The 20543-nt window shown below is 45.4% G+C and overlaps 1 protein-coding gene across 2 annotated transcripts; it reads left to right on the top strand.

Moving 5' to 3' along the window:
• The first annotated feature begins 97 nt into the window (after positions 1 to 97).
• On the top strand, positions 98 to 17930 carry apoba (apolipoprotein Ba). 2 transcript variants are annotated; one of them, XM_029138973.3, is made up of 29 exons: positions 102 to 213; positions 678 to 710; positions 1042 to 1154; positions 1250 to 1395; positions 1485 to 1632; positions 1714 to 1866; positions 1977 to 2101; positions 2200 to 2276; positions 2349 to 2793; positions 2901 to 3024; positions 3117 to 3263; positions 3355 to 3566; positions 3681 to 3894; positions 3969 to 4109; positions 4184 to 4384; positions 5723 to 5896; positions 5965 to 6170; positions 6262 to 6444; positions 6516 to 6646; positions 6775 to 6985; positions 7075 to 7247; positions 7319 to 7494; positions 7579 to 7700; positions 7801 to 8174; positions 8262 to 15725; positions 15798 to 15909; positions 16194 to 16226; positions 16326 to 16512; positions 16596 to 17930. In XM_029138973.3, exons 1-29 carry the CDS (start codon positions 162 to 164, stop codon positions 17766 to 17768), a joined length of 13050 nt encoding a protein of 4349 aa, XP_028994806.1. In that variant the 5' UTR covers positions 102 to 161; the 3' UTR covers positions 17769 to 17930. The 2 variants fall into 2 exon arrangements, with proteins under 2 accessions (XP_040925269.1, XP_028994806.1); XM_041069335.2 differs by lacking the exons at positions 15798 to 15909; positions 16194 to 16226; positions 16326 to 16512; positions 16596 to 17930 and having other exon boundaries at positions 98 to 213; positions 8262 to 15295; positions 15441 to 15598.
• Positions 17931 to 20543: the final 2613 nt, after the last annotated feature.

A 20543-nucleotide genomic window follows, 5' to 3' on the forward strand; every position in this document is an offset into this window, starting at 1 on the left:
TTATCAGCTCCTCTGGTTGATCGACTGGGAGTCCAGCACGTGGTGCCGCAGCTGCTGACCCACCAATAACCATCCGTCAGACAGCGACCTTTGGAGGGACGTCCCAGCTCGGACTGTCTATAAAAGATGTGTAGTGAGGTCTGGGAGCACTGGCGCCCACCATGGGTCACAGCAGGCTGCTGTTACTGCTGCTGAGCGTCTCCGCTGTGGCTCGTAAGTAGGAAACACATTTTTATTAGGATCTGATTTATCTAAAGTCTCCTTTTAAAGCCATAATGCGTCAGGTGGAAGCTGTAGTGAGGTTCTATAGGATTTGAGGTGACAGAACAAAAGTAGAACCCAGCCATCACTTGGACACAGTAGATAGACACTTAACGACCCCGTTGGGGCAATGATCACTGGTATTTAGTACTAGGAGTCAGAAGTGAACACAGAAACAACCACTAATGCTGCAAGTACTATAGTACTATATAGTAGTACTATAGTACTACATTAAGATCTCTGTAATTGATTCATGTAAAATTCTCTCAGTTAAAATGCCAGACGTCACATGTGTTCTTGCTTATGCCCCAAGTTTAGCATTAGTGCTTGGTCGGCTGAACCTTTGGATTGTTTCTGATCAACAGGATATTTTTAGCTTAGCCTGGTAATCACACATGATGTTACTTTTGTTGCAGAGAATGACGGCCAACACTCTTCACCGTGTCTGTGTAAGTTCTCACCCGCATTACATGTCATTATTTTACTGAACATTGTAAGTGGTTTGATTCATTGCATTTGTATTGAGAATGTCTAGACTGTTGGTTTCTATAGGGGTCAGTGAGCACAGTATGTGCATAGGGTACAGGACGGGGCAAAGGGGTGTTGATGCAATCACACACACTGACCTGCATGGCCTGATCGATGGCTCGGAGCTAAACCAACAAACACTGACTTGTTTTTGGGGAAGCTCACTGACTCGTTCTCTGTAGGACTTCAAATAAAGGCAAACTACTCCCTGTTGCTACTAACGAGGCTTCTAATGCTGATATCTTCTGGCAGTGACATCCAGACTCAAGGCCTATAAGACATATGTTTACCAGTACACCACGGAGAGCAGGAATGGAGTGGGCAGCGCCACTCCTGTCAGTAACGGCCCAAAGCTTTCCTGTCAGGTACATGTTCTACGTACAGTGATCTCTTCCTCAGTTCACTTGATGATAAAGCTTCCTTATCTCCAGTGAGTGCATCTGCCGTGTCCTATCTCCAGGTGGAGATCGAAGTTCCCCAGACATGCAGGTTCATCATGCACACCAGGGACTGTGTCCTCAGCGAGGCGTCTGTCGTGGCTCCTGAGGGACGGCTGGTCTACAGACGGAGCCCCCGCTCAGAGGCGTTTCAAGCTGCCATGTCACAGTGAGCATTTAGAGCTTCAGCTGGTCAAAAGTTACAATATCCAAATGGTCGTTATGGTTACCAAAGTCTTAGTTGGGCTTTGTATGCAGGAACCCGCTGAAGTTCAGTGGAGAGGATGTGGCCGGGGTCCAGCTGTTCCCTGAGGCAGACGAGCCAGTAAATATCCTTAATGTTAAAAGAGGAATTGTTTCATCGCTTATGGTGCCGGGCGTGGAGGAGGAAGAGAACGGTTTTGTGGTTAGTATCCTCTCAATTTGCAAAGCAATAAAGATCAGGTTCAGGCCTTGAGCTTATTTCATTACTCTGTTTTTTTCCCAGAGCACCGTTCATGGCCAGTGTTTGACAGAATTCAAGGTAACGGCCAGGAAGGATGCCTCCACAAACATGACGCTGTCCAGAGATCTGTCCCAGTGTGACCACTTCTACAGCAGAGAACTTCCCAACAGCCCGTTGGCCCTGCTGCAAAGACTGGTGAGACGCTAGTGACAGCACCGAGGCACTGGTACCGTCTGGTGTCACACATTCCCTTTATGTTTGTGGTTAGTGCACGTGTAAGTGACCTGTAACGCGATTGTTTTCAGCATCGGCCGATGTCAAAGCTGATCAAAAGCACTCAACACTGCGAATACCAGTTTGATAAGATGGGAAAGCACACGGTGGCTGCCCTGTGTATCGAGAGACACATCTATATACCCTTTGAATACCAGTACGTCACCGCCGGTGTTGACGTTCACATTCAGTAGAGTTCATTTTCGTCATTTTCGTTGTTGTGCTCTTTGCATCACTCTTCAATCCGCATCACAGGGACAACAGACTCTCATCTTCAGTGACACAGCAGCTTGTACTTCTGAGCTCGAAGAGGACCAACGCTGGGGCATTTGGTGAATAATGGTTTTAAGCTCGTCCACTGTGCCTGAGACGCATAGTCTTAATTAAAACGTGTGTGTATGTAGATGTGAACCAGCATCAGCGCCGGCTGCTCCACTTTGAAGACCCTGATGACAAAGCTCCTGTGCAGAGCAAGGACGCCATTCTGAAGACGCTGCAGGACCTTAGAGGTTTGTCTGGAACAGATCGGGCTCAGAGGAGGAGCAGCCTTTTCCACAGACTGGTGACGGGCCTGCGCAGCCTGAGGAGTGAAACGCTGAAGCAGGTGGTGCCTGAAATGCTGGGCGCGTCGAAGTGGATCAGCTGGCAGGCCCTGTTCCAGTGTGGAACCGCAGAGTGCACCAGCGCCATCCTCGAAGCCTCCTGGAACTCCCCAGAGGTGGACCTGCTGGTGTACTGGCTGAGTCTACAGGCAAACCCCAACGCTGCATGTGTTCGGGGCATGCTGGTTAGGGCCCAGTACAAGCAGAGCAGAGCCATCATGTATGCGTTGGCCAACACGGTCAAGAAGTAAGTGAACAATCTCATTATCGTTATACTGTATATATTCTAGTTATTTGTTGATCCAGGAACATTCTGAACATTTTCATGAGAATCAGTTCCTGTCTTCTATCCAGTTTCCATAAAGGAGAGGTGACCTCAGAGGTCTCAGACGTGGCCAGGTTCATGGAGACGCTGCTAAACGGCTGCTCCAGAGGAATTCCTGATGCTGATGCTGACACATCTTTCCTTGTCCTACGGGTACTAATAGCATGCATCTGACCTGCTGGTTGAGGTTCTACTGATGAGGCAGCATCTCATGCTACTAGAATAACGTGCTCTCTAATCTTTAGGTCATTGGTGTCATGGGCGAAGCCATGCAGGCCGTCAGTCCCAGCCTCATCTCTTCTGTTTTGCGGTGTGTAAAAAATCCAGACATCCCATTAGCAAACCAGAAGGCAGCTATACAAGCCTTGAGGCTGATGAACATTAATGATGAGGTGAGGGGTTTACATGTTACAACTCTTCGCTGTTCAGGGCCTGAACACAGGCTACTGTAAGAGCTAAAACTCTGAACTTGGTTGATCGCAGATCAAACAGGTTCTCATGGAGCAGTACCTGGACAAAGAAGGCCCCACTGAGAAACGCGTAGCATCGTACCTGGTTCTGATGAAAAGTCCAGACCAAGACGTAGTCAGAGACATTGTGAACAACTTAGAAACAGTGAGAGATGAGCAACTCCAGAATTTTGTTGTCTCACATCTAAACAACATCTATAACTCGAATGAACCACAAATGGAAAAGTAAGTTACTGTCCATCAATGACATGACCTCTGCAGTGAATTAGTAGTTTACATTCATCAGTGTTTGTTTGGTTCATGACATCACTCCCACCAAGTCTCTTTCATTGTCTTCAGAGTCAGAGAAGGTATTGGGTTGGCCTTGAGGAATCGTCTTTCACAGACGAACAGCCACGGCTTGTATGACGGCACTTCACGCAGCTACAAAGCAGATTTTCCCTTTGGTTTTATACAAAGCAATATCATCAGCAATGAGAGTTCTCCTATGCTGAAGGAGGCAACCATAAAGGCCACACTCAAGGCTTTTGACAACAACTATGATCTCTTTGAGGTACATAAATCAATAGTTCTGTGTTGAATTAACTTCTACAACAATTGTAAACATTTAAACTGTCTCCCCACCAGTTCGGCGTGGAAGGATCAGGGTTTGAACCGATACTTGAGGCTCTCTTTGGAATAAATGGTTTCTTCACAGAAATCATTTCCAAAGTAATGTACCTGGACATTTTGCACAGACCAGCTGACAGCAGCAGGATGAAGAGACAGGTGAAATGACTTTGAATCCATTCGTTAATTTCATTGCACAAAAATAAAACACAAAACTTGGAAACTGTCCTTAGGTCCCACCGGACTTTCTGAAAGAGATCCAAAACATAGTGAAGAGGCTGATTGACGACCTGGGTTCCTCTCCGTCACCCAAAGCCACTGCCTATCTGCAGCTTTTGGGAAAAGAGATCGGATACTTGAAGATGAGCGACCTGAAAACGATGGCTGGAGCCCTGACCATGTACCGTGACACACTCAAAGTGCTGCCTATGAAGGTCAGATACGTGGCTTCTTCACCTTAACTATTCTAGAGAAGAAAACTGGGAAATGAAAAAATAAACATGTCAATAGTTCATGTCTAGAATAAGTCTTAGAATAAGCTGCATTTAATGTGTACATTTTTTTATTTACTGTGTGTGCTTTGGGCTTTTTTATGAGGTTAACAAAGTGGACAAAGTGTGTACAGAGGTTGCAGCTGGTCTGTGATGCTGGGGATAGGTTTGTTTACTGTGCATATGATATCAAAAGCCAGTCAGCCCTAAAGTAACAAAAAGCACCATTAGCATCACTAGGCAAATAAGGAATTATTTAAGGAATTATTTTTTCTACATATTTTCCTACTAAAGCTGTAAAAATGTGAATAGGTTTGGGTTTAAGGGGTGGATGAGATCCATCCTGAGTACCTCGATTCTCTGGATGCTGTGGTGCTTTCAACGATGATATGCCTCTGCAACATTGCGTGGACGATGAGTACAGTTTCTCTGGACTAGACAACCGGGGTGGTTGTCTCTCTTCATATAAAGGGGGACAGGAGAGTGTGTTCCAACTATAGGGGGATCACACTTCTCAGCTAGGGTACTGGAGAAGGAGAATTGGACTGATAGTCGAACCTCAGATACAGGAAGAACAATGTGTTTTTCAACCTGGTCCTGGAACACTGGACCATGTCTATACCCTCACTAGGGTGCTTAAGGGCTCCAGTGTCCGCTGGGGTCGTTTGCAGCTCAGTCCGAAGCGGCTGGGACGAAAATCTGTTTCTCCTAGTCTGAGGCCATGGTTCTTGACTGGAAGAAGGTGGTTTGTTCTGTCTAGGTTGGAGGAGAGCTCTTGCCCCAAGTGGAGGAGTTTTTGGGGCCTTGTTCACAAGTAAGGGTAAGAAAGAGCATGAGATTGACAGACAGATCGCTGCAGTAATGTACAGGTCAGCTGTGGTACAGGTCAATCTACATTGCTACCCTCGCCTTTGGGGGACATGACCAAAAGACAAGATCGCGGCTACAAGAGGCCGAAATCAGTTTCCTTCGTAGGGCGGTTGGGTGCACCCTTAGAGATATTGTAGGGTGAGGAGCTCTGTCACCAGGGAGGAGCTCAGAGTAGAGACGCTCTTCCTCCACATTGAGAGGAGCCAGTTGAGGTGTCTCGGGCATCTGTTTCAGATTTGTCTGGTATAGCGTGATGTATTGTGGTGTATTGCTACCAATCTGATTTTTAACATTGATTTAACTGTTGGCTTTTGTCCCAAATCAAATGAGTTCCTTTGTAGGTTGAATGCATCAGTTTATCAAACTTATTTGCAAGAGGTAAATTCATTCATTGCTTGTTGTTTTCTTCAGATCCTCCACGCTCTGACCTCCAGCAATGACAACGATCTCTTTGCTCAATACATCTTCATGGAGAACGTCTTCTCTCTGCCCACGACCTCTGGCTTCCCTCTGAAGTTCTCACTAGCTGGTGTGATGGCGCTAGGAACCACAGGAGGACTGAGCCGCTCAGTTTCCAGCAGCATGGTCCGTCAGCCTGTGTCACAGTGATATTGTTAATATTGTGCCCCTTTACATCCTGTCCTCCATTGCAGACTGGCCTGTCCTTCATGCCCTCAGCTGGACTAGAATTCATCACACAGATGGGTGTTCACGTTCCAGACTATGTGGAGGCCGGGCTCGCCATGCACACCAACATCTACCATGAGAGCTCTCTGAAAGCTCAGGTGAGCATGAAGAGCAACCAGATGAGGCTTTCCATTCCTGCTGCCAAGGCTAATACTCAGCTGTTCAGCATTAGGTCAGTGGCCCCTAAGTCAAACCATGTATTCATTTTCATTGTGAAGTTGGACACTTTCATGGTTTATTACTTATCTCTTATTGAAATTCAGCAACAAGATTCTGTCAGTGTCCTCCGATGAAACAGAAACGGTACCTTCGCTGGTGGAAGATGGAACTGACTCGACTTACTGTCAGCCCTTGTTCAGGGGTCTGAGGCTTTGCACCGTAGTGCGTTACTCTAATGCTACTTCCATGGACCATGCCCCAGGTTACCCCTTAAATGGGGAATCCAGGTACAAGGAAGCCAGCTGTAATCATTCTAATCCACCACCACAACTAGACTAAAGCTGCTTCATATTCTCAGGTTTGCAGTTGAAATCCAGCCGACAGGGGCCGTATCAGAGTACACGGCCACCTTCACTGATGAAACGCTCAGAGAGGGCAAAAGAGGGCGACACAAAACCGAGTCTTTAAAGCTCACACTGAAGGCAGAAGGTACCTGAACTTTATTAAGACATGTCGCTGCACATATAAAGCCATTGTCTTCCGCATTTACATCGAAGTAAAGGTGGCAGTAGATGGTCCAGCAGATGAACACTGACCACGGATTCCACTGTTACTAGGTGACGACCCAACAGAAGCCACCGTGTTGCTGAAGTACAACCACAACAAGAATGTTTACTCCACTGAGGTCTTGGTTCCTGATTTGGATGTGGAGGCCGGCATCAAGCTGTCTGTCACTGACAGCGATGCCAAAGGAAAGAAAATGCACGGTGTCACCATCGACATCACCAGCAGGAACGTTCCACAGTTGACTCTTACTGGGCGAACGAGGTAAGACACTCTACTTCAGTGGCTGGTGAAGTGTCAGCTGCTAGTTTCGCACAGCTTTGACTCATCATGTGACCTTATTGTGAACTCAGATTCGAAGAAATGAAAGACGCAATGGCACAAGTCCAGATGTCGATTCCTGCTCTCAGAACCAGCGCATCAGTCGTTACGAGCCTGAGGAGGGACGAAGATTTGTTTCTGGAGCTTGAAACAGACCTTATCCTACACGAGACCTCCTACAAACACAAAGCGTCACTCAGATACGGTAACTCAGACATCAGTTACGCCTTCCACACGAAACACAAGCAGAACAGTCACTGGATTGTTTCTCCCCAGATGATGACAAGTTTGAGGTGGAAATCAAGTCACACTTAAATTCAGAGATTCAGAAACTAATTCCACACCTACATGACCATCAGAAACAGCTGCAGGAGCTCATTGATAGAAGCCTGGACCAAAGAGTTGCCAAGACGGATATGAAGCTGCGTCACATAGTCACCAAAGGAATCGAGGTCAAACATTTTTAGATTTTAGAGTCATGTGTACCTGTTAAATGAATAATCTATTGTGAGGTGAAATGCCATTTCTCCCTTAAGGCAGGGAACATATGGCTGGACAAACTGACTGCACACTTTCCTTATCTAGCAAAGCTGCGCAGTAAGAGGAGCATCTCAGACCTCACCCTGCCAGCTCTGCCTGAGAAGCTGTTTCTGCAGCAGTAAGTGTTTGGGTTTAGTTATAGTTAGGCCTGAGCCACTGTTGCTGCTAAACTGCTGCCTGAGCTGGTGTTGATTAACCTGATGTTTGTACCTTAACAGTGACAGTTTCTTCCGATACCAGTTCAACAAGGATAAGGTGTTTGTCTCGCTTCCTCTTCCAATGGGAGGCAAAACGTCTGCAGACCTGAGCTTCCCCAACTCGGTGTCTGTTCCTCAGATGAACGTACCACAGATAGGCCTGAATGTACGGGCCAGGAAATATCCACTGCCTTCATTCACTATTCCTCTTTCCTTGGATTTCACGCTACCTCTTCTTGGCTTGGTTGAGGCATCCACCAAGTTTAAGAGCAACTTCTACAGCTGGGAAGGCTCCGTGTCCGGGGGCAATAGCACCGTTGATGTGCCCAGCTACGTGGCACAGTTCAAGGTCGTGGCCCAGTCACCTCTCAACCTGCTGTCGTACCAGCTGGAAGGTAAACATCCTCTAAATGTGGGAAAAAAAGATTTTTGCCTATGTTGGGCCACATGCTGATGATAAATCGTTTTGTCTGTCTCGCCAGGAACTGGGATGATGTCAGGAAGAGCTGATGAAAACCTTAAGTACCTCGTCAACAGCTCATTCACTCATAGTCTTATTGAAGCTTCCATCAGCATCCTAGAATCTTTAAGGGTAACACACAAGCTGAATTCAAATGCCAACTTTAGGATCCAAGCATCAAGTCCTCTGGGCCTTCAAGCCTCCGTCTACTACTCTGCTCAGGCGGCATCCACTCTAAATTCAGATGACGTGTCAGGAGACGGCTCCATAGATGGGCTTATTAAAATAGGTTCATTCTACAGCAATGCCTCCTACACCCACAGCTACAATCTGCGTCCACGGGCTAAGGAGGGAAGTGGAGAGTCCACCCTGCAGTTCAACTGTCCATTCATCCATATTCACAACTTGATCAGTGGAGTCTACGCAAACTCTGAGTTCAGCCTTACATCTAAAACCAATGCTCAGAGAAACGCCTTCAAGCATGTGGCTGAGCTGAAGTACAAGGCTGCACAGCTGACACTGAAAAGCAGCTGTGTTGCAAAAGCCATGGGACGACTGCTAAACAACAAAGTTGAACTGGGTGTGTCCAGAGACATGACCATCCTCAGAGTGGAGTCACAGGCTGACGATGACAGAAACACAGCATTCTGGCTTATAACAGGAACCTTGGATTCAAATGGGCTCGATGTGAGCTCTGAGGGCTCCGTCATCCTGGACACAGGCCGTGGACTGCACAAAACTACTGTAAAGGTTGGCAGGAATGGTCTAACCATGAGTGGAACCAACAGTGTTCAGTGCAGCCCTATAGTAATAGAGAACGTCTTTACTGGGGCCATAGACAACCGTGGAGCAAAGCTGTCATCAAGGACCAAAGCGATGGCTGAGGAGGGTCGAGGGGAGCTAGACATCGAGGCTAGAGTCACGTCTGCAGAGGTGTCCGTGGATGCTGCTCTCAAGGGCCACGCATACGATGCAAGCACCAGAAACACCCTGAGGGTGGGGCTGGACAGACGGGCGCTGACGTTTAACAGCCACAGCGAGGGAACGCTGAGGCAGATGAAGACAGAGAGCAGAAACGCCCTGACGCTCACCCTGTGGACCTTAGCCCTCCACTCCAACACCAACAACTTCATCTGTGATGATATTTACTACAAACATGACCTCAAACTTGGAATTAAGCCGTTTCTTCTGTCCTTTGGTTTGACCAATGATGCCAGGTTGTATGAAACCAGTTTGAGCCATGAAGGTTCCATAAAGCTTCAACCAAGCAGAGCGGATGTGAAGGGGAGCATTAAGGCAGCGTATGGCCAGGAGCACAACATCTTACATACCTATGAACTCAGCTACAATGACCTGGCTGGTATGATGAAGTACAACCTTTCTGGGCTAGTGATGGAGGCCCAGCTAAGTCACAGCTGTCAACTTGAGTTTGCTGGATTTTCCTCCAAAACAATCTGTGAAGCACAATTGACATCTGAGCCTCTGCGCTTCGAGAGCAACATTCGTTCCATGGTGCTGCCCTTCAGCCTCAATGTTGACGCTTCTGTTTCCAGTGATGGAGAAGTCCATTTGTTTGGCAAACACACAGCGCAGCTGTACAGCAGGACTCTGGCTAAAGCTGAGCCCCTAGTGTTTGCATATTCACACGACAACCGGGTATCGACCATGCATGAGCTTCAGCACGGGGACACTTCCACAAGTTTGGACAACAAATATGACTTGCTTTTGAGCCCAAGTGACCAGTCCTTCATCTGGACACTAAAATCGAAACTGAACAACCACACATACAACCAAGACATCAGGGCTCACAATAGTCCTGCAAAGGTTGGATTGGAGTTTTCAGGAGCAGTGTTTACGAACACATTTTCCCAACCAAGCAGAAGCAAACGATCACCGCCACAAACAGAGGAATTCAGAATGTCTGGTTTCCTCACGTACGACAAGAACATTCACTGTCATGTTATCCACGTCCCGTACGTACAGAGCTTTCCTGCTGGTGTCGAGCAGCTCAAGACCAACCTTATAGAAGCCTTAGAATCACTGCAGCAGTTCATCAACAGTCTAGACATTAACCAGCTAATTGCTGACTTCAGAGCCATGTTGGATCAACTTCCAGCGCAAGTCAGTGCCTTCATGAAGGAAATGGACTTGGAGAGAAAAGTGAGTCAAGTGAAGGCAAAGATTGATTATCTGATCAAGGAGTTTTCTGTAAGTCTGAAAGACCTGGAGCTGATTATGAAGAACCTGAGAAAGAACCTGGAGAAAACGGTGATTAAAACCGCCACTAACATTAGAAACATGATGCTCACAGTCAAAGACTATGTCAAGGAAGGACATCTGGCCAACGACATAACACGCATCCTGGAGCAGGTTGGAAACCAGCTTCAAGCTTTGGATGGCAGGTATGAGATCAAGCAGACCCTGCTCAGGGGACTCTATGCAACAGAAGATGTCATCAGGCAGATCGATTTACAGAAGCTCACAGAGGGCAGCGCTGCGTGGCTGCGAGAGCTCAACGCCAAATATCAGATCCTGGAAACAATCAAAGACAAACTGTCTGAAATAAGAAAAGTGGTTGAAAACTTTAATGTCAGCGCGTTTTCCCAGGAGCTAATAGATAACATCATGTCCGTTGACTTGGCTGGGTACGTGGAGCAGCTCGTTTACAGAATCCCCTCGTCAGAAATAGCCAACGTGCTTGAATCCATGAATGACGTTATCGTCAACTGGATCGATGAATATGAGGTCGCTCACAAAATCAACACGGTTTATTTTTACATCAGGGACCTTCTGGTCAAATACAACATTGACAGTGGGTTAAAAGACTTAATGGATCAGGCGGTTATTCTCATCAAGGAGTTTAAGGTTGAGCAGACTGTGCAGACGTTGGTGAAAGCTCTGAAGTCTGCCAAATTTGAATTTGTCCATGATCACATCCTGCAGTTTCTGCACCGTGTGACAAGTCACATACGATCAATAAACATCAAAAAAAGTATTGATGACTTTAATAAGCAGATTTCTCTAATGCTGAAATTACTGAAGGAATTCAACTATAGTGTGTTTGTCGACGAGACGAATAAAAAGGTTGTAGAACTAACCAACTATGTCAATGAGCAGATCAGAGTATATGAGATTGTGGAGAAGGTTGAGGCTGTAAGGGAGTTTGTTAGAGAGATTCAGAAATCTGTATTTGAATATTTGGATGAATTAAAAAACACAAAAGTCGCTGATGCTCTAAAGAAACTGAGGAAAGTGATTGACACCACCTTTTATAATGACATCAAGCTGAAAGTACAGGATGTCCTGGAGGATATGAGACAAAGAATCCTGGACATGGACATCAGACAAGAGATATACATTCACCTCCAACGAGCCAGTGAGTTTTATAACAACGTTGTTACTTTAATGTCTTCGCAGATTAATCGTTTGATTGACAGGATCTTAACAGTATTAAAGGACAACGGCTTCCTCACCCAGATGAAACAATCTGTAGATCGAGCTCTAGGAGCGCTGATGGAGGCTGAGGTACACGTTGCTGCGTTCACTGTCCCGTTTACTGACCTGAGGATTCCAGAATTCACTATCAATCTGAACAAACTGCAGGACATCAAGCTTCCAGCTCAGATTTTAGTTCCCAAAGTCACCATCCTCGGCTCCTACACAATTCCTGCCATCACTATAGACTTTGAGGACCTCAAGGCTCAGATAATTGCATTTCTGGACCGCATTAAGGAGTTTCAGATCCCAAAGCCCAACCCTGAACAAATCTTTGGTGACCTAAAGCTTCTCTACCTTTGTGACCTACCGGATTTCACTTTACCAAAGTTAACTCTTTCTGAAATCAAGTTTTTCCCCATCCACATCCCCATATTAAACCTGACGGACTTTAAAATCACGATGCTTCCAGTTCCAGAGATCAAACTGTCCAAGCTTCGCAGTGACATCTGCCTGCCCCTCTTTGGCAAACTCCATGGGGAATTTCGGCTGGTCTCCCCACAGGTCACAGTTGTAACTACAGGAAAAGTTGAGAACTCAACATCCTCCTCAAAGAACCCACAGTTTACAGCCACCGTTGCTTCTTATGCTACTTCACCCATTGAATCCCTCAAATACACCTTTGAAGCCTCAGCTCTGTTGGAAGCTCCAAGAATGAAGAAATTAATATGGACAGAAAAGGTTAAAGCGTCACATGCGACCTTCTCAATAGACCATGATGGATCCTTGATGCTGACTGGCTCTTTTGTCGAGACTTCCCTCGTGACTAGCGCCAAGGCCACGACCCAGATGTACACAGCAGACCTGGTCAACAGAATGACAGTTACGTCAAGGAGTGGGATCTCTGCAGCCATCAGCACCATCTACAGTCATAATGTGGCCATTCCATCACTTACTGTTTCAAATCAGGTGTCGATAAAACAGAACATAGGTGCCTCAGTGGAATCTGGTAGAATGACTCTGAGTAGTGGAACAACTGGTGAAGGACAGTGGTCCATTCAGGACTATAGTGATGAGGCTTCACACAAAAGCAATGTTGAGGTGAACATCGACCTTCACACTGCCAACCTAACCTTTATAGGTAACACAGACAGCAATGCTTTGAAACTGAAGCAAACACTGATGGCCGAGTCAGTGACCTTAAGTCATTTTACTGTGGAAGCTAAATGTGAAGCCAAAGCTCCATATGTCAAAAACAGTGTTGTGCTTTTAAACTTGAAGGCAAATCTAGAGGATTTGAAACTCCAGCTGACTGCCTCTCATGAAGCTGTATTCACTGGAGCTCTGAGCGGATCTATGTCCAACCTACTCAGATTCGTGGTTCACCCGTTTGAGACAGTGCTTGAAGCTACAAACAAAGTTAACTCCAAGCTGTCGTTGCCACTGAAGCTCACGGGTAAGGTGGATCTTCAGCATGACTACGGAATCATTCTAAACTCGGAGAAGCAGCAGAGCTACTGCTTTGCTTTGGCGAGATTCAACCAATACAAGTACAAACACAACTTCACAGCAGAAAACAATGATGTGAATGCCTTCCTTCATGCATCGCTGAATGCAGAGGCTAACCTGGACTTCCTAACGGTTCCTCTTTCTGTCCCAGAGATAACGGTGCCTTACCTCCAATTAACTACCCCTGAGCTCAGAGACGTCTCTCTATGGAGAGATGCTGGACTCCAAGCCTTGCTAAATACACCTCAGCAGGTATTGGATCTGAACCTGAAGCTTTTTTACTCCAAGAATCCTGATAAACACAGCTTTGACGTATACCTTGAACCAATCTACAGCATAATCAGCGACAATGCTGAGGCCCTCCAGGCTCAGTTTGAACAATGCCGAGATCAAGTGGTCACCTTTCTAAAAGCTTCCTACAGTCAAGCAAAGTCCCAGTATGTGAAACACAGACTGGATCCTCCTAACGTCCCCTCCAGAGTCCTGGTTGTGCCCGGATACAGGATACCGTCACTGAACATAGACGTGTCCGCCTTCAGGGTTGAGATGCCAGTGTTTGGCTACACTGTTCCTAAGGAGTTCAGGACACCAGGCTTCAAGGTTCCAGCTCTAGGTTTCTCTGTTCCTTCCTATACCCTTGTGCTTCCGTCTCTGGAGATACCTGTCATCCACGTCCCAGAATCCTTAAGTGAAATGAGGTTGCCAACTCTCACACTGCCAGCCCTTCCGAATCACGTGACCATCCCAGCCATGGGTAACATGAGCTGGGACTTCTCCTTCAAGTCCACTGTGATGGGCGTCAGTGCTCATGCTGGCCTGTACAACCAGACTGACATTGTTGCTCATTTTGATGCTTCCTCAACATCTGTGTTTGACATTTTGAATGGAAAGATCGATGGAACCACTAGTTTAACACAGACAAGGGGGCTCAAAGTGGCCACCACCGTGTCCCTGGACCATAGCAACGTGGAGGCCAACCACGATTCTTCAGTTAGTCTCTCAGAACGAAACATCCAAAGCTCTGTAGCGAACTATGTGATGTTCAAGCTGCCATTTCTAAATCTAGAATTAAATCAAAAACTTACTGGAAGCACTGAAACTAAACCAAATGTTGCTTCTATGAAGAAAGTGAAATACGTGTTTAACATTCCGCTGATTGAATCTGTCGGCGAAGGACACGTTGAAACCAACTGGGCACTTGAAGCAGTTCCCTCCTACGTGTCACTGGAGACCTCGACTGAAGGAAAGTCAGACGTGACAGTCATGGGAGGATGTAACATTGCTGGGGAGGTGAAACATGGAGCCAGCTTCTACCTCGATGCCAACGGCCTGCGTTCAACCGTCAGAACGGCCTTAAACTCGGACATTAACAAGCAGGAGAAACAGAAACGAAGCCCAGGCAACGTGATCCACTTTGACTTCAACAAGACTTTTGCTCTAGACGTTTCCCTGCGGCGCATGTTTGCAGCAATTGATTACAGCAGCCGTAACCATGTTGATTTGGCGCCTTTCAACACAAATGGACGACACAATGTTAAAGGAGAGCTGGACTTTGCTCCTTTGACGACCTTCAGGACTACACTCAGCATGGATGCGAGTCAGCCCAGCCGACTGGGGCCCACCTCCGCCGTTCACAGCATCACGGCGGCCGTGGGCTCCCAGAGGCAGGCGTTCACATGGAGGGCTAGGCATCAGCTAGCGACTCTCACCTCTGCCTGTGATCTGCTCGTGTCCAATGAGGAATCAGAGATACGCGTGGACCTGAGTACAGCAGTGGACGCCCTTAACGTGTCTTTGAATGTGATTTACACAAAGGCCGTGGACGGGCAGGAGTATGCAATTCCATCTACCTCCACTGACAGCGGCGTCACCTTTAGCCTCCCTGACATTAGCTTTGTGATGCCGTCGTGGCTAAAAAAACTCCACAAACCCCTGACTAAGAGTACAGACACGAAATCTGAGAGGTCTAACAGGCTTGAACATGTCACGCTTCTCCCTGTGGTTTCAGTCCCAGCCTTTAATTTGCCATTCACCAATTTGCAGGTGGAAGCCTTCACAGTGGATCCAAAGAGTGTTACCATCCCTAAGGTGATCACCACAAAGGCCTTTGAGGTGCTGTTGCCTGGTTTACCAGTGATATCTGTTCCTAGTTACAATGTTAACACAGAGTATCTGCAGGGGAAGATGTCCTTCAACATGCCCCAGTATGACATCAGAGTCTCCTCCTTCTCTCTGCCCCCCTCCTTTACAATTGCAGAGCACACACTGGGCCTGAACCAAATCCTTGGCCAGATTTCAAACCTTCAACTTCCAACCATTGTCGTCCCAGAGCAAAAAGTGGGAATTCCTGAAGTTGTCATGCATCTGCCTTTAAGTGTGTTTGTCCCAGCGTTCGGTAAACTTGGTGCCACAGTGAAGGTTTCCTCCCCAGCATATAATGTGTCAACAGTTGCCAACGTGGAGAGAAAAGAGTCCAAGCTTGTAACGTCTCTAGCCTCCATCTGTAGCTCCACCATGAGCTTCCTGGACTATAACTTCTCTGGTAAGACAAGGCCACACTGCTTTAGTTAACTATTCCAAAACTGCAGTATTTCTATGTGTATTCTTTTCTCAGGTAGTTCAACCGTTGGATTTGATAATGGAGCAATCAGTATAAATGGGAAAAGCAGCTTGATCCACAATGACGTAAATGTTAACTTGCAGCACATTTTGACACACACCCTGAGGTGAGATATGCCTGGATGTATCTTTATTTTAGATAGGGTGTGATGTTAGTGTGTCTCATTTAAATGTGAGTCTAAGTCTAAGTGAAGTAAATCTCAGTATTGTACAACTTTATGACAAAAGTTTCTGTATGAAGGGTCATGTGTGATGTCTGTTTGCTGATGTGGCCAGAATAAATAGCCTATTAATCAATACCAGATACTATAAGTGTGTTTTAGGAAGGAGCTCTGATTTGTCTTGTGAATGATAATAAATCCCTAACAATTTACACATGACTGTTTTTCAGACTAAAGCGCCAAACGCCTACGACTGATTTGATGTAGGTTCTCGTTTTGTTTCTCTCATTCACATTTCAGTGGTTTAACAGTTGTAGATCGTATATATGTGGGTTTAACAGCTGTTCCTTCATGCTTCCAAGGCTCTCCCATCATACTCTCAGTGTTGACATCAGTAGCCGAACGTTTGCCGACGTGAGCTTCCGCTTTGCTTCCCGCAAAGATGGCATCACAGCGTCGGTGTCGTCTCCGTCGTCTGGCTTCCTTGGGTTCCAGTTTCAACGCCGGTCCCCATCACAGCTTTATGGAAAACTATTCAGTCGCTACCAGGTAACAGCTGCATCTGCTCCTGTATTCATCAGTAACAGTGTTACTGAGTGAAAACACTGAATCTTCTTCTTCTTCACCTTCAGTCTGCTCCTGACAAAGACGTTGACGTGTTTACTGCTAAAGCTACGCTGAGGAACTCCCAGAAGTTAATGTTGCAGACAACATGGAACTGGGACTGGGTTCAGGATGTGTTCGAAGGGACCAAGCAGAGGATTCCTGCCATGTCCAGAGCTGTGCTCAGCTTTATTAACAAGTACCACACGGCTCACTTTGGCTTTGACCTTAACCGTGGCTGCGTGAAGTTCAAACACACGATTTCCAGTTTCATAGAGAGAGTCTATAACCAGGTTCTGGCATTCGTTAACACGCTGCAGAATTCAATCCAACATCTCGGGGATCAGGTAAAACAGGTGTACACCAGGGCGTCCAATGCCATTCTGTCCATGAGCGTGGCTGATGTTAGAGACAGGCTGACAAGCAGCACCAGACATGTTCTGAACCACAGTAGGGACCAGGTTTCTGTCCTGCTGGATGACGTCAAACGGTTTCTGAGTGCCACCAAGTTTCCCGTGCATGGATCTGAACAGAACATCTCGAGCCTGGAGCTGTTTCAGCTGACGCTCTGGTCTGTTTTAAAGTCTGCTGACAGAGCAGGTCAGAAGTTTGTCATCGCCACCGAGAACGTGTCTGATTATGTCAGGAAAGTCAATTTCACCATAGCTGAAACCAGAACGAGCATTAATGGAAACGAGATCATGGAGAAACTGACATCTTTGTATCATCAGCTGTTAGAGTCACTGCTCATGAATCTTGAACTGCTTCACAAAGCAGTCAGTGACATTCCTGTGATGATGTATGAGAAGGCTGAGAATTTCCTCACTGTGCTAAAAGATAAAAACCTTCAGTTTGCTGCTCAGGTTGATGCCATCTATGCAGATGTGCTGGAATCTTCACAACAACAGACTGAGGAGGCAAAGCGGAACGTGGCCCAGTATAAGCTTCTCACCAAACAGAAGGTCCAGGAGCTCTGCAGTGCCTTTAGCTTGGAGCGAGTCTCTAACAACGCCAAAGAGACCATCAGTGTTTTCCAGACTCATCTTTCCAGAGGATTTAATGAAACTGTAGACGTCATGAGAAAGGCCTCGCAGGGCACAGCCCCATATGTTAGAGTGAGCAGTAAAAGGATGGATGTTGAGGTTCCATTACCCTTTAACTGGAAGTCGTTCAGTGAGTGGCCAACGCTCATTGGCCAGTAACATTCATATGTCTGTGTGAAAAAGGACTTTGTTACAATAGATGAACTTGATTAAGATTAATTTAATATAAATTACTATATAAAATATTACATTATATACTATATGATATAAAATGTCATGTTAATTATGTTATTAAATAAACAATAAAGACAGAAACATTTTCAACATTTTCTCATTTTAGTAGCAAAAAAAGAGAGCGAAAAAAGGAAAATCCAGTACGAACCCAAATCCAGCAAATACTGACATTAAATGTTCAACATGATGCTGCAGTTTAGATGTAATGTGACTATGACCCTTTTTAAATTACACTGATGCTTATTGACAAAGCGAGCTTCCAGACGAGCTTCAGTAGTTAGATCCCAGAGCCAGACAAGGACTGCTCCAAGCTGCATTTTAATGCTGATGCCTGATGTCAGCTCAGTGTCTGAACTAAGGTGAACTAGAGACAAACTCTGGATTATATTCTTTTAGAGACTATTTTACTTTAGGTGCATTATTTGAAATGTTCAGTATTAAGACATGACCAATACAGGAGCTGAATATATCAGGACCATAAATATTTGGACAGAGACAAATTTCTTCTAATTTTGTTTCTGTACATTACCACAGTGAATTTTAAATGAAACAACTCAGATACCATTGAAGTGCAGACTTTCAGCTTTAATTCCATGGGTTGAACAAAAAGATTGCATAAAACTGTGAAAAACTAAAGCATTTATTAAACACAATCCCTTCATTTCATGGGCTCGTAAGTAATTGGACAAATGAAACAACTGAAAATAAAATGGTCATTACTAATATTTGGTTGAAAACCCTTTGTTGGCAATGACAGCCTGAAGTCTTGAACTCATGGACATCACGAGATGCTGGGTTTTCTCCTTCTGAATGCTCTGCCAGGCCTTTACTGCAGCGGCTTTCAGTTGCTGTTTGTTTGTGGGCCTTTCTGTCTTCAGTTTAGTCTTCAACAAGTGAAATGCATGCTCAATTGGGTTAAGATCAGGTGACTGACTTGGCCATTCAAGCATATTCCACTTCTTTGCTTTAATAAACTCCTGAGTTGCTTTGGCTGTATGTTTTGGGTCGTTGTCCATCTGTATTATGAAACGCCGCCCAATCAGTTTGACTGCATTCACCTGGATCTGCGCAGACAGTATGTCTCTGAACACCTCAGAATTCATTCGGCTGCTTCTGTCCTGTGTCACGTCATCAATAAACACTAGTGTCCCAGTGCCACTAGCAGCCATGCACGCCCAGGCCATCACACTGCCTCCACAGTGTTTTACTGATGATGTAGTGTGCTTTGGATCATGAGCTTCTCCACGCCTTCTCCATACTTTTCTCTTGCCATCATTCTGGTAGAGGTTGATTTTGGTTTTATCTGTCCAAAGAATGTTTTTCCAGAACTGTGCTGGCTTTTTTAGATGCTTTCTAGCAAAGTCCAATCTGGCCTTCCTATTCTTGAGGCTTATGAGTGGCTTGCACCTTGCAGTGTACCCTCTGTATTTACTTTCATGCAGTCTTCTCTTTATGGTAGACTTGGATATTGATACGCCTACCTCCTGGAGAGTGTTCACTTGGTTGGCTGTTGTGAATGGGTTCCTCTTCACCATGGAAATGATTCTGCGATCATCCACCACTGTTGTCTTCCGTGGACGTCCAGGTCTTTTTGCGTTGCTAAGTTCACCAGTGCTTTCTTTCTTTCTCAGGATGTACCACACTGTTGATTTTGCCACTCCTAATACTGTAGCAATTTCTCCCATGTTTTTTTTCTGTTTTCTCAGCTTAATGATGGCTCGTTTCACCTGCATGGAGAGCTCCTTTGACCGCATGTTGTCTGTTCACAGCAAAATCTTCAAAATGCAAACACGAGTCCTCTAATCAACTCCAGGCCTTTTATCTGCTTCACTCATAGTGACATAACAAGGAAATTGTCCACACCTGCCCATGCAATAGCATGGAAGTCAATTGTCCAATTACTTACGAGCCCATGAAATGAAGGGATTGTGTTTAATAAATGCTTTAGTTTTTCACAGTTTTATGCAATCTTTTTGTTCAACCCATGGAATTAAAGCTGAGAGTCTGCACTTCAATGGCATCTGAGTTGTTTCATTTAAAATTCACTGTGGTAATGTACAGAAACAAAATTAGAAGAAATGTGTCTCTGTCCAAATATTTATGGTCCTGACTGTATATAGAATCAGAAGGCTGTTACTTCCTGCTGATCTGGATTTCCTACCTTAAAACCTTAAATCTTTGAATAAAATAGCAGACCTCCACAATAATATGATACGCAACAAAACAAAACACAGAAGACATTTTATCCACATTGCTACATCTTCTGAAATACCTGTGGTAAGTTCATGTTCACACCCTACACCAATAAAACTGCATTTGCAAACCACAGTGATGAGAAAACACTTTTTTTGATCATTTGCCCCTTTCTAATATATTTGCTTGTAAAATGTATTATTACATTACTGACTAGTTTTCCAACGTATCATCATGAGTCACCTGGAAAGTAAACAGTGTATTTATAAGAACAAAAATGCAGAAGTGAACCGTGATCAGAGATGCTGTCATGAGTAAGTGCAGGTAAAACAATGGACATATTGTACATTCTGTCTAGAAAAATTGTCAACCTCATCCAAGAAGCTTTTTCATGATAAATCAGTTACAGTAACAAACATAATGAAAGACGTCTCCGCGGTGGAACTGATATTACATGAAGGATGTTATGTTTAACAAAGCTCATGACTCAGGAAAAATTACCTGTTG

This window comes from Betta splendens, chromosome 22, assembly GCF_900634795.4.
Source record: "Betta splendens chromosome 22, fBetSpl5.4, whole genome shotgun sequence".
Lineage (NCBI taxonomy): Eukaryota > Metazoa > Chordata > Actinopteri > Anabantiformes > Osphronemidae > Betta > Betta splendens.

Bases quoted from the DNA above. Each gene is read 5' to 3' on its own strand.
- apoba (XM_029138973.3), top strand. From the start codon at position 162: ATGGGTCACAGCAGGCTGCTGTTACTGCTGCTGAGCGTCTCCGCTGTG. The intron at 6,171-6,261 runs GTCAGTGGCCCC...ATTGAAATTCAG, and splicing joins ACTCAGCTGTTCAGCATTAG to CAACAAGATTCTGTCAGTGT. The intron at 16,513-16,595 runs GTAACAGCTGCA...CTTCACCTTCAG, and splicing joins AACTATTCAGTCGCTACCAG to TCTGCTCCTGACAAAGACGT.